The sequence below is a fragment of the Notechis scutatus genome, chromosome Z, assembly GCF_049901735.1.
Source record: "Notechis scutatus isolate UNSWTSFEM ecotype Mainland chromosome Z, rNotScu1.2, whole genome shotgun sequence".
NCBI classification, from domain to species: Eukaryota; Metazoa; Chordata; class Lepidosauria; order Squamata; family Elapidae; genus Notechis; species Notechis scutatus.
The window spans coordinates 25,552,242-25,566,697 of record NC_142025.1 but is presented as its reverse complement, the minus strand read 5'-3'; the positions used below and the strand labels follow the sequence as shown (position 1 = coordinate 25,566,697).

Genomic DNA, 14,456 nt, shown 5'->3' with positions numbered 1-14,456 from the left:
GGCGTCAGTTCGCTTCATGTATGCGTTGGAGGGGTTTGAAGCGGGTAGTGATGCAGCTGCGGTGCGGCTTCTGGTCCGTGGTCGTGTCTCATCTTCTGTGTGGGTGTGAGAAGATGAGACATGACCACGGACCAGAAGCCGCACTGCAGCTGCATCACTACCCACTTCAAACCCTCCAACCCATACATGAAGCGAACTGACGCCCACCATGAAGATCCGGCACTAACGCAAGCCAAACAGCAGGATCACAGCTCACCAGCTCAAATCCCCAGCAACTAAGAGCACAACCAAGCCCCCACCTGAACAGAACACAACCCCAGCCATTCAGAGTACAGCCAACCCCCAGCCAATCAGAGCACAGCCAGGCCTCCAACCAATGAGAACACACCCCCACCCAATCAGAACACAGCCAAGCCCCCACCCAATCAAGTCACACCCCCACTAGCAGTTAAAAGGAAGAAGCAGCTGCAAGCTCACATTACTCTGAGAAGCACAGAGCCGAAGACACAAGCCTGAAGATGATGAATGAGACTTCATCGAAGCGTTGCCTAGATACTTCCAATTTTACGAGAGAAAACCCGAATAACCAAAGATCCACAAAGATCCACCGCGAGAACCTCCGAAAAACAAATTTTATATATATATATATATATATATATATATATATATATATATATATATATATATATATATATATATATATATATATATATATATATATAAATTTAATATTAACTTTAATATAAACAAATAAATTTTTATATTAAATATATTATCATTTTTAAAAATGCATATTAGTGGTCCTTGGGATTTAAAAGTATGAGTTTAGTGGTCCCTGAGGTCCAAAAGGTTGGTGACCCCTGCTCTAGGAGACTGGCTGAGAAGAACGTAAGTTAACAAGCAATGTTGGAAGCATGTGTGTGTGTGTGTGTGTGTGTATGTGTGTGTGTGTGTGTGTGTTTCAAGTGGGTCTCCTAGCTTTAGAAGAAGGGAAGGAAGGAAGAAGGGAAGGGCAGAGAGAGGTGGGAAGAGAGAGGGGGAGGGGGGAGAAAGAGAGAGAGAAAGAGGAGGAAAGGGGGAGAGAAAGAGGGGAGACAGAGAAAGAGGGAGAAAGAGATGGGAGAAAGAGAAGGAAAAAAGAAAGAAGGAAGAGCCACAAAAGAAAGAAAAGGGAAAGAAAGAAAAAGGGAGAGAAAGAAAAAGGGAGAGAAAGGAAGTAAGGAGGGACGGAAGGAAGGGACAGAAAGAGAAAGAGGGAGAGAGGAGAAAGTGAATGAGATATATGGATGGAGAGATAAATACATGGAAGGAGGGAGAGAGAAAAAAAAGGGACAGGAAGGAAGGACACAAACCCTAGCTTCAGAAGACTCCTTGAAGTAGCACAGCAATCTAGGGCTGGCCTGCAAGGAATCTCGGAGGTCATCTAGTCCAACTCCCTGCTCCAGCAAGAGATCCTTACAGAATCAAAGAATAGCAGGGTTAGAATGGTGTGTGTGTGTGTGAAAACTCCAAAAACAGGTCAAGTAGCTCTGGGGAGATGAGTCATAAATTAGAACACTTGCTAAGTAACTGGCCATTAAGCGAGGACCACTTGTATTTGGTTTGCCAGTCACATGGCCACATGGCCATGCCCACCCAGACACATGGTCACCAAGCCATGCCCATCCAGTCGCGTGACCACCAAGCCATGCCCACCCAGTCACATGCCCACCAAGCCACACCCACAAATTAAGCCACACCCACAGAACCGGTTGTTACAAAATTTGAATCCCACCCCTGGGAAAACCCTTCAGGGATCCCAACCTGGGTATGAATTCAGTTGGCCATCTTCACCGGAAGTCCCAATTTTATTCCAGATTATTTTTAATTCTCAATCTTGAGATTTCCCACTTGGAGTTTCCTGTGCATTTGAAGTGTAATCCAAGTGTAACCCTGCATATACTGTTTTTCCCCCCAATATCACTATGATGAGATAGGTGCTTCTGCTTGCTGGCAATTGTATGTTTATTAGGCACAGTTATAAAAAATAATATGCAACTGAAAGATTTTGCTTATCTTGCTTAGGAGCTCAATGTGATAGATCACAAATGATAATTCTAGGAGGAAAAAGTTACTAATAAGGTACTGGTAACTCTGTAATGTAGTTTCTGGCCAAGATAACCGAAACAATTTTTTTAAAATCATCAAAATGCCCCACCTACTGGTAGTTATATACATATTGCAGTACTATAAATATAAAACTAATATATTTTCTCTCCTCTTTTGAGATATTTCTTTGCAATATTGTTAGGATTTTTTCTTATATTATAAGTCTCTTTCCTAACTTCTGTATCTTACAGGAAGAGTTTGTTCTCCAGAGAAAATTTTCTCTTGTTCCTTCTGTAATGGACTTGTCAGAGCCTGGAAAGAACATTGTAGATTTGCAAATACTATACTTTCTGAACATCTGCACATTCCTCCTTTATCTAGAATCCCTCCCCCTACTGCATGATCAGGTAGTAAGCAAAATGATCAAGAAATCCGCACCCTAACTAAGATAAATTAGTGTTAAGGAAAATATATCAGATCACTCAATTTCTGTAATCTAAACCCTTTTTTCTCTTTCAATGTATCTGCTTAATAAAACAAGATAATTTAGTTTTTTTGGTGGTAAGCAGCTGCTTGGAGTTGACACCATTTTATAGTTTTATAGGCTTTTCTTTCCAATTAAACCAGAATGTTGTCTTGTGTCCCTCATATCTGATAGATCTGATAGGTTATTCATTCAGACATGAAAAGCAGAGAGGACAAGGAGACAGAAACAAACCATCAAGTTTATAGCCTTTCAGAAGACTCTCTGACTTCAGAATTGTTTCTGTGCTACCATATGATAAAAAATAGCCATTCAGAGTGGCTTCTATATGCACTATATTTTGTAATATCTGTATTCACTCCTCATAATATTGTTTTCAATAGTGTTATATTCCTTTTCTATTTTAGCAGAGAAATTTTGGCAAATTAAGGTGGAGGAAAAGAATGGTATAAACAATTTATTATATTTAACTTTTGTATATGAAAATTTTTATTCACTCAGATTCTTTGCAGAATTGTGATTAAATGAAAATTGATGGCAGCCATTATGTGATAGACATTTAAAAAGAAAAAGGGTTGTTGCACCATCAGATAGGCCATTTTGATTGGGTTTTTTTATTACATTGTAGATATCGCTGAATGGATGGGATCAGTGAATTGTTTGTTGAAAAGTTTGAGGTAGTCTGGGATTATATTGATTGAATGATATTGTCTGTGTGTGTGTGTGTGGTTATAGTGCTATAAATGTCAGCATACATAAAAAGGGAAACACTTCAGGTGTTCTCTGAATTACACAAGACAAATTCCTTGTGTGTCCAATCACACTTGGTCAATAAAGAATTATTATCTATTCTATTATGTGTATTTTGAAGACTTGGAAAAGGACAGGCAGTTAATGAAAGTTTTAACTTGTCTCTGCTATTAGCACTGTACCACATCAATGTCAATAGTTAAATGCACTAAAATTCTCTCTCTCTCTCTCTTTCTCTCTCTCTCTCTCTCTCTCTCTCTCTCTTTCTCTCTTTTTAGTAATTGAAACTCAGAGCACCAGTTCTGAGGAGCTTGTTCCCAGTCCACCTTCCCCGCTTCCTCCCCCTCGTGTTTACAAGCCCTGTTTTGTTTGTCAGGACAAATCGTCTGGATATCACTATGGTGTCAGTGCTTGTGAGGGGTGTAAGGTGAGTGTCCAAACATCTGAGTTAAATGTTGCTGTTTGTATTCCTTTCATGGTGACAGAAGCCTAATAATAGGATATGTCAAAATACACAATCATACTGAGGCAATGGGAGGGATTCGAGACAGAGAAAAAAGTCCAGTCTATAATAGTGAAGCCATTTAATAGTAATATAATATATGGCTAAAAGGATGAGAATTCTAGATTAAATTATATGCATTATATGCAATAGATATTATTGTAAGTACTTTGGGAATAGAGAGTGTGGTCTTACAGTAGTTGGGACACTATATTTATGCCATGTATGACAACAAACAAAACTGTGACCATAGAGAAGTTTGTAAATAGATAGTGGAGGAGAGAAAAAAGACATTTGAAGCAGACAGACCTTGTGTATAGATAGATTCCTATAGAATATTTGATAGTTATATTTTTACTTTTTACCTTAATGAATGATCAACTTTAAAGAATATATTCTGCACTGCTGAAATGCTTTTTCTTCCTAATAATCAAATTTTGTATGGCTTTTCACTTTTCTTTAAGGGTTTAATATTGTACTTCCATCCTGCTTATTATGGTGAATCACTGACATAATTAGTTAAATTGTTGCAGATCCAGTGCTGTTGAAATTATATAGACTCAGAGGCTCCTTAGGTCCTTTATGTCTTTATTTTGTGCAATACACAGAATTTGGCAGGACACATGAATAAATCCACAACTTGAAGTATTGTGACAGCTGAAAAAGAATTACTTAAAGTATCACGGTGCAGCCAGAATGGTTTACTGGCTTAAAAAAATACTTTGAATATTACATGTGAAGGAAACTGATACCAAAGAATTGTGCTTTTATTTTCTTCAAATGTTACCTTTATAATATTGCTTTTCACTTTATTAATAGTTTTTCAATCCTAAATTGCATCTGTGTGTAGGTCTATTTGGTTATATGTATATTGACCCACAGTTCTTCAAGTTGATTTTAGCATCCACATGGACTAAATTATTATATTTGTGAACTTTTTTAAAAGTAAAGTTCTGATACAGATTTTACAATATCCAATTGTTTCATTTTATAGATACCTCCCCCAGGTGAATTAATCTTTTATAATTCTTTCAAAAAAATCCTTAATATTCAGCTACATAATATTAAGAAATGGGAAATATAATTCATTCTTTTTTCATGCAATATCCTTCAGGTATCTAGGAGCAATCTGGCAACAGTTTTCCTCAAAAGTTATTTTTACTACAGTATAATCACATTTATCCTGAGACATGTATGTACATACATATGTATATACCATCATGTTTTTATCACTTTGATTTCACAAACTTTACCCTAATTTTATAATAGTCTGGTCTTGATTAATGATCTAGATTTTTACCTCTACTTATCTTAGATGCTTAATACGGTAGTTGAATTATGTATGCATCTGTTCTAAATATCCAGGAGGAGGGAATGGTGGGGGAACTGCATGAGGAAAGGCTTCCCCAACAAGCCAGCATGCTTGCCACACATGATTGGAAACGGATTCCCTCATGCCTCCCTCATGCAAGACTGCTCCCCTGCTGCCTCCTCTTGCTCTTCAGAGATCTGTCAAGACAGAAGTTGGACTTGGAGGAAATTGCTTCCTGCAAACTTTCTCCTCCATGCTTCCTCATGCAGCAGCATCGTCCTCCACCTCCTGCTTTTCTGGAGGGGGTACAAGATAGGGAAATGCCAATTATGTCTGGATTGGGAGAAGAATGTCTTCTTTGGCATGCTATGCACACATGCATACACACTATTCCGAGCTTGGAGACTTTTATCCGTACCTTACAAATTGCCAATCATGCTTGGGCTTGGGGAAAAGGAAATGTGTACGTGTGTGTGTGTGTGTGTGTGTGTGTGTGTGTGTGTGTGTGTGTGTACACATGTGCTTGCTGCTAGTACTTTGGGGACATGAGGGATTTGTGGTGCAGCAATTTGTCTCCATATCGAGTTAACCGGTGCAACTTGTTCCATCCTGATCCAGCTGTCCCAAGTCAGCCACATGCATCTAAACCCACCCATCCTCCAATAAAAGAGACCATATGTGTAGATTTGGATGTTTTATTGAAAGAACAGGATGGGTGAAACTAGGAAAAATAGAAATACATACAGTGAGCAAATATAAAATAAGTGGCGTTGAGTTTGCTGGTGAATATGACAATGATAAATAATAAAGATTGGTATTTGGTTCCGGCCGCTAGAAGGGGACAGAAAACAACAGCAGTATATACACAAATTATATGCTTGGGGGCATGACAATACCGATGCCTGCACTTCAAGAGAACACTCTATTAAAATATTGAAAACCATACAGCAATTGTAGGCCTCATTCGCGACAGTGAGTCTGCATATAGATGGAAGGTTGAACAATTGGCCATATGGTGCAGCTGTAACAATCTAGAGCTGAACATGTTTAAAACTGTAGAGATGAGATTGGACTTCAGAAGGAGCCTTTCTATTTTATCACCTCTTACTATATTCAACAGCATAGTATCAGGAGTGGAGTTCAGCAAAACCCAAAAACTTGGGTTTTGCTGAATACCTGATTTTCACAGTGCTGTCTAATGTCTATATGTATTAACCCATGTAGTATGGGTGTAGTATTTTTTTTCCTTCTTTATTCTCCCCTCATATTGGTATTATTGTTGTTAATCTTCAATTTGATTCATAGTCTGGGACTGGTAAAATTTTATTATTCTTCTGTTGCACTAAGAAGTTCTGAACTGGAGACAAATTCCTTGTGTGTCTAATCAAACTTTGACCAGGAGTGAGATTCTACCAGTTCGGACTGGTTCTATAGAACCGGTTGTTATGATTCTGCACAGTTTGGAGAACCGGCAAATCATGCCCCTGGCTGGCCCCACCCCTCTCTGCCAGCCCCTCCCCTCCCCACCCAGTCATCTCGCTTGCACAACATTGCGCACATGCCCAAGTTGACAGCATTCTTTCCCGCCCAGTCACTCCTTAAGGTATTTCTTTTTTTTCCCTCCCGACCATCAGCTATTCCTATGATCAGCAGTGCCAGGAGCAAAAATGTGCATCCAGGAGGCTCTCCTGAGACGTAGGAGGACCCAAAATGGAGCACAGGGGGTTGCTGCATGACCCCCATGCTCAGTTTTTTTCCTTCCTGAGCCCCAAGGAAGCTTCCTGGGAGCAAAAATGTCTCCAGGAGGCTTCCCTTAGGCCCAGAAGGGGATGTGCTTCAAAAAAGAAAAAAGAAAAAAAAAGAAGCCATGCCCACCCAGTCACATGGCCATGCCCACCTAGCCACACCCACCTAGCCACACCCACAGAACTGGTTGTTACAAAATTTGAATCCCACCCCTGACTTTGACCAAAGAAAGTCTTTTAAAAAATGACCTCCCCAGTTGTTCCTATGATTATGATGGATCTTACATTGAGGAAAGTTCTCAAAACCTCACTTTGCTTGTTTACCTCAACCAACCTATGTGTAATATGCACTCTTTATACTTGCACTTGTTTTGCTTTTGATATACACCTGTAATTACTGTTAAAACCTAGTCCAATGTTGATTGTTTGACTACATATAAGGTTACCATTGCTCTCTTACTCTTTATCACCAAATCCTTCTAAGCTGAACCACTTTACTAAAATAGTTTAGTTAGTTACCTCTCTTCTTGATTAACATAACTTTTAAATATTTGTTTTCTTCCCTATAACTTTTTCTAAGAGTCTTCATGTTGGAGAAAATTTCCTTCTTTTCCTTTAGCCTTTCTTAGTCCCATATTTGCCAACCAACATTTTGCCAGCTGACCCCTATTATTCTTTGCAGTCTGATTTTTTGTATCTCAAGTCTTCAAGCTTCGATAATTTTAAATCATTGTAATTTTAATCGTAATATGGTAATATTATTTATTTAAATATATAATAATATATTTACATATATTGCTTATATAAAGTTTATAACAGATTTTTCAGTTTGTTAGGAGAGATAAAAGCTATATTTCAGTTAGGACTCCCATCAGTACAGCAAGCTGGAAGAAGAGGAATTTTTGTGACTTGCTGTATACATTATATCAAACGCCACGATCTCAAATCTTTAATCTCTACCCACACTGACAATAAACAGGACCAGTTCAACTGGATCAACACAAAGCATGCCACTACCACCATGCTTATGAGTTCATTGAAGCCTGGCACTCCACAAGCAATTCCATCAACAGACATATTAACCTACAATCAGCCTACGAACTCCTCAGAATCCAAATCAACTACACAGCCAACCAGAGACAGCATCAGCCTTTAATCACCTCATGCTATTTCCCCCTTCCCCTCACAGACACCAGCAATTTACCTCCCAACAACCCTGATCTGAGGTAATCTCCTTAATCACAAGACCCATCACAAGACACACAGCTCGTCACAAGACCTGTCACAAGACCTTCACTTGACACATCCACACCTAAGCCCTTATAAACAGAACACTGACATCCCCTAAATTCCACTGAAGATGTTACCTAGGCTGGTAATGAAACGTTTGGAAACCAACCCACAAGCTCAGAGAACGCACCTTTACCCTCACATTACATAGTTTCATCTTATGCTGCTTATTAAAAGTGAAAATATGCCCATATGAGAAAACTATTGTAATATCAATCTTGTTCACTGTCACAATGTTGCACATTAACAGTTAGGTCCTTATAATCATTATTTATCAGATAGTATGCTTTTTATAGTAAAGACATCCTTTTTATAGAAAAGTTTGGAGCTCAACCAAGACCCAAAAGCTTTTTTTTTTTTTGCCATGCTCTTTGCTCCCATCTGATGATTTTGTCTGAATCTACAATGTATCCAACATCTTTAATGCTTTCCTTTCTCACTATTTACATTGCTTCTTTTTTCTTTGTTATTTTGATAAGCATTTATATCTTTTACATATTTTAATGGGTTATCAGCCTTTCAAAACAAAAGTCTTATTTCTCAAACATGGACAAACTTTGTATTCCTGCCTTAATGTTAGTCAACTCAACTCATTCAGCCATTTAATTTCAAACTGCAGAAATTACAATTTTTGAAATTGATTGCATCTTTTCCTTCCTGGTTCTAGCTTTTCATTATTTATTTTTTTAACAAAATGCATTTCAAAGGGTTAGGGTTAAAAGATAGCAGTGTGCTGTTCATTCTTATGATGCCATTGAAACTGGAGTTATCTAATTTGTTCATATTAATTTTCCCACAACTAATTACCAGTTTAGCTTGGATAAATTTAGGCCAAAATAAGTAAAAATTAAATAATAATTTCCAGGTTGTGGTGTTATAAAGCATGTAAATAATCTGAAACTGGTCACATATAAGAAGAAAGAAGTGCTGAGATTATAACACTAGAGCCATTATTTTTTTAGTTTATTTTTACTGTTGATGTTCTATTTTCAGAAATTTCATTATGTACTGTATTATATACCACTGAGAACCTGTATTATATACCACTGAGAACTTGTATTATATACTACTGAGAACCAGGAGTTGAAGATTGGCTAAACAATATTATTTTATGGTGCACATTCTTTCTCCTATCAAAAGGAGTGTTTGAATCACAATAATATTGGGATAAATATATATATATATATATATATATATATATATATATATATATATATATATATATATATATGTATGTATGTATGTATGTATGTATGTATGTATGTATGTATGTATGTATATATAGATGTATGGTGTTGAGGTTGGTATTTTTCACGCCATTGTAGTTCTTTTGTTGTAAACGTTTCAGCAGAATCTCATCTGCCATCATCAGGCTTCTGTATTGTGTCACAATACAGGCTTCTGTATTGTGACACAATACAGAAGCCTGATGATGGCAGATGAGATTCTGCTGAAACGCTGCTACAACTTTAAAAGAACTACAATGACGTGGGAAAATACCCGAACCAAGCCGAACACCATACATGTAAGTACCCGCGAAAACTTAAGAAAACACACACATATATATATATATATATATACAATACAGAAGCCTGATGATGGCAGATGAGATTCTGCTGAAACGTTGCTACAACTTTAAAAGAACTACAATGACGTGGGAAAATACCCGAACCAAGCCGAACACCATACATTATATATACATACATACATACATACATACATACATACATACATACATACATACATATATATATATATATATATATATATATATATATATATATATATAATTTATTTTATTTATTTATTTATTTATTTATTTATTTGCAGATTACTTTCTCTGGCCATGAAAAAGACTTAAAGTAGGACTGGGTACTATTTTCTGTCATTTCCTACTGCCAGATCAGCTTAGAAAAAGCCATAAGTTGCAATTCACAAGTCACTGTGATAGTGCAGGCTCCATTAGTTTTAATGGGGTTTATGGCAGAACACACTTTGAGGATTGACACTGTTAACATAAATAGCTTTTCTCATGACCAGACGTGGCAAATTTGTTTGCACTTGAAATCCATCTTAAATAGCAACAAATCTAAGTGTTGGAAATGTATTTGGTGGCTTTCTTCTAAATCAGTGAAGCTGAATTATTTTATAAGTGGCCATAATTATATGTTTCAGCTTACTAAAAGTTTTGCCTTAAAAAGTTAAAGAGGAAGAAAATAAGAGATAAATGTAGCTGAATATGATTGTACTTTTTCTATCTGTCCTGTAACATTTGGATTACATATCTATCCTACTCTTTCAACAGAATTCAACCACATAAATTCCTATTTTGGGACTGATTAGAACATGACCTGAGGCAATAAATTATATTCTTTCTTCCCAGGTACATAACAGTTTCCCATCCTGGCATTTTCCAAATACATTGTAATCCAATTCTTTTAGCCAACGTTCCATACAAAGAATAGAATACCAAATGACTATTATGAATACTGAGAGCCAGTTGTTCTACACCCGTGATGGTGAACCAATGCCACACATGCCAGGGTGGCATGCAGAGCCCTCTCAGTGGCCAAGCACGCTGTTGCCAGCTGCTCTTCTGATTTCTGGCACGCCATCCAGCTAGTCTTCGCAGGGGCTGGAGCACCAGAAAATGGCCTGAAAATCAGCCAAAAACAGACCATTTTGCAGGCTGTTTTAAGGTCTTTTTCAGGCCATTTTGGGGCAAAAATGGCCTGAAAAACGTCTTTAAAACACCCCAGAAAATGGCCCAAAACAGGCCATTTTGGGGGCCATTTCCAGGCTATTTGGGGCATTTCCAGGCCATTGGGTGTTTTCAGGTTGTTTTTCTGGCCGGTTTCAGGCCATTTTTGATCTAAAAAGCAGGTTGAAAGCAGCCCGAAAAACGGCCTGCAAACACTCCCAAAACACCCTGAAAATGGCCCAAAAATGGCCTGAAAATGCCAAAAATGGCCCCCAAAACAGATCCCCAAATGGCCCCCAAAATGCCCAAAAAATACGCATGCACTGGCCAGCTGCACACACATTCCAGTTTGGGCACTCAGTGCCGAAAAAGTTTAATGGTTAAGATACCAGTTTAGAAAGCAGGAGCATGTGAATTCTAGTCTCCACTTAGCCATGAAAGCTAGCTGGGTAACCTTGTATCAATCACTCTCTCAACCCAATTCATCTCATAGGGTTGTTGTGGAGAAAATAGAAGGTGGAAGATGTATTGGATGTGTTTGTTGCCATCAATTATTTATAAAAATAATAAAGGCAGAATATAAATAAATATACCACCTACCTACTACCAATTTATGGAGTGCTCTAAAAGCAACAAATTATTAGTTTGTTACGATTTGTTATTGCTGAATTTTTACTGGCAGTGTGTAAAAGGTAATTTCTGTCCAAGGGGGCACATTTGATACTGTACTTCAGAGTTGAAACTACATGTCAAGACTGTCCAGCTTTTGTATTTGTTGTATTTATTTCATCTGATTTTACATGTTTAATGTTCTGCCATTCTTCCTGGAAAGGATTTCGTAATACTGTTTACCAAATAATGTATTGCCAATCTCCTTTCATGCCTTCTGCTTCAGAGTCATGTCTCCCATGCATTATTAAGCACGCAGAATGTGTGATTCTGTGTGTTTAATAATGTGGACAGAAAATTAAGCAGAACAATTCTGTAAGTATTAGTTGGAAGTTGTTCCAGTTGAATTCAAAGAAATTTATTCCTATATGGAGTTGAAGTACATCAGAAGTTCAGTTCACAAAAATCTCTTTATTCAGTCTGAAAATCTTTTCTAGAAATTGCCTAAGAGAAAATAAAACTTTTAAATAAGGAAGTATGTGTGCATTAAATGTTTAATTGGTTCACTGGGTATTTATGTAGAAATAAGTCTTTGTTCAGGGGCTTCCAGTATTCTTCTAATATGTTACAGGGCCTTTTTTGGGGGAGAAACCTATCTTTAACAGAAGATGAGCAATGAATACATGAAACTTTGTCTTTATATCATTTGATTTTAGGTATCATTCAATCAAGACAGTATCTTCTCTTTACCTTTACATGATAGGAGATAGAGTATGGCTGAGCATCATCTATTCTTTGCCATTCTTATAAACGTCTTTGTATGCAAGTGGAATAGTTAATATCTAATCAGGATAGATTTTAAAGTGCTAGATATAGTATTCTAAACAGTTCTGAAAATTGTTTTCTCCCTCCCTTCTCTCTTTCTCTCTCTTTCTTTCTTTTACATATTGATTTGTATCCTGCCTTTATTATTTTTACAACTAACTTAAAATGGCAAACATATCCAACATACCTTCCGCCTTCTATTTTCCTCACAACAGCAATCCTGTGAGGGCTGAGAGAAAGTGACTGTGGTCCAAAGTCACCTGGATGGCTTTCATGGTTAAGGCGGGACTAAAATTTACAGTCTCCTACTTCTAGTCTGATGCCTACAACTTTTTCTTCTTGATAGTTAGAGGCGGAGGAAAACAAGGATTTTTCTTGAAGATTGTTTTTTGAACTTCATAGTTATAGAAATTATGTCTGATAAAAGAAACTGTCCTTTCTCTACAGCTCTTTAAGGTAAGGAAGCCATTCTGAGATGCATAATTAACAACAAAGAAACAGTTAAGTTTCTTCACGAATATTTTAAAAAGAGTAATGCTCTTTCAAGTTCAGTTTGATTCCCTGCATCTATGTGGACATACTCCTGCAATTTTCTTACTACTGCAGAACACTAGAAAAGTGATTTGCCGTTGCAAAGGATGTTCTTTCTTCTTCTCCTTTCTTGGTCATATAGCCCAGAATTTTCTAACTAAAAAGCAGCCAACAATGAGCCTGCTTAGCTTTTTCAATATCAGCTTCCCAAGTGTTATTATATATGTAACTTAGCAAGTATTAGCGCTGCTGAACTTAGACTGAGCTTCATCTTCCTTGGCTTTTGTGTTTGACTGTTTTATCAGGGTAATCTAAATGGACCTTATCAAAGTACAGTTCTTTGAAAAAGGGTGCCTGAAGTATGTGTATATTCTTTGTACTAACATTGTAAAAGAGCATATTATATGTCATTTGAATTAGCTTTCTTTTTGGGTAACTGCAGAGAAGTCAGTCTGGAAGCTTTTATATACAAAAGCTGATACTTACAGTTAATGAACATTGGTTGAATGAGCTGTTCCCATAAAAGTTCTCAGCTAGCACTGGATCACTTTTTTTGTTTCCAGTGCTTAACATAAACTAGTTTGCAAGTTTAGTTTTCTCCTTGTAAATTTGTGCCTTTGTCAATAGGAGGCATGCATATAACCAGGCAATGCTATGCATTTTCATGTTTTTAAAAGAAACATACTATGCTAAGCTAAGGCTTTCTCCTTTTGAGAAAACAGTGGTTTATATGGGTAGATTTTTTTCTCCAGTTTTCAGCATTACCTATTTATTTAGCCACACATTTTGCTTTAAGGCTGAATATGATATGCTGGTATAGATCCCTCTCTTTTCATCATTGGATAACAAGGCAAATGTTCCAAAACATTTATGTTGGTTTAAATGCCTTTGAATTTTCAGCAAAAAACCATTTGGTTTATTATCAAAAGGGATGTGATTATAATGACCTCCTTTGTATCTAGATGGCATTCAAAAGTTCTTTGTGATGCTACTTGTTAAATCTTTTCAGATCTTCTTGAACAATCTATCTCTGAACTAAACTCTTTCATGTTTGACATAGTAATAGACAAGTATTACAAAAGTAAATAATAATAAGTTTTGTCTTTTTTTCTCTTCTTTTGTTTCTTTTCTTTTTTAGCATTGTGCTAGAGTAATATTGTCTAGATGGCATACTCTGGCTTTAAATAATGGACTTAGGAACTGTCTTTATTTGTTCTTGGGTACATGTGGTTTCACATACCATTCTCCACTTTCAATGGAACAGATAAGCTATCAACACAATTAAATGTGAAAAATAATCTATCTGCTTTGCCAATGGTGAACGCTCAGAGAACACGCATTGATACAGTCAATTTTGAATTATTTATACTAGGTGTTTTTTGTCTCATTGCAATCTGTAAATGAGGGTATCTAATGCAACATAACTAAGATGATACTCTATCCAACAACCTTTAAGAGAAATTATTGAGGAATGGGTTGGAGAAAGGAGAACAAATATTCTGTTCTAAAGAATTTTGAATTGTAGAGCTTTGGAGGAAAGGAGGAAAAGAAAACGTAACATGTATATAGATATAACTGATGAAAGTATTTTTTTCCAGAAATGGGTTGCTCACATTTTT

General features: G+C 36.9%; 1 protein-coding gene across 4 annotated transcripts in view; it reads left to right on the top strand.

Annotated features, from left to right (window-relative positions):
• The window catches only part of RARB (retinoic acid receptor beta), a 335,866-nt gene that overhangs the window by 244,143 nt on the left and 77,267 nt on the right, over window positions 1-14,456 (top strand). For 3 of the 4 annotated variants that reach the window (XM_087945174.1, XM_087945172.1, XM_087945173.1), the window contains one exon: window positions 3,601-3,749. The exons of the other annotated variant lie outside the window; for it this stretch is intronic. In XM_087945174.1, the coding sequence (XP_087801300.1) occupies window positions 3,601-3,749 (149 nt within the window). The remainder of the gene's footprint in view (window positions 1-3,600; window positions 3,750-14,456) is intronic. 4 annotated transcript variants of the gene reach the window in all.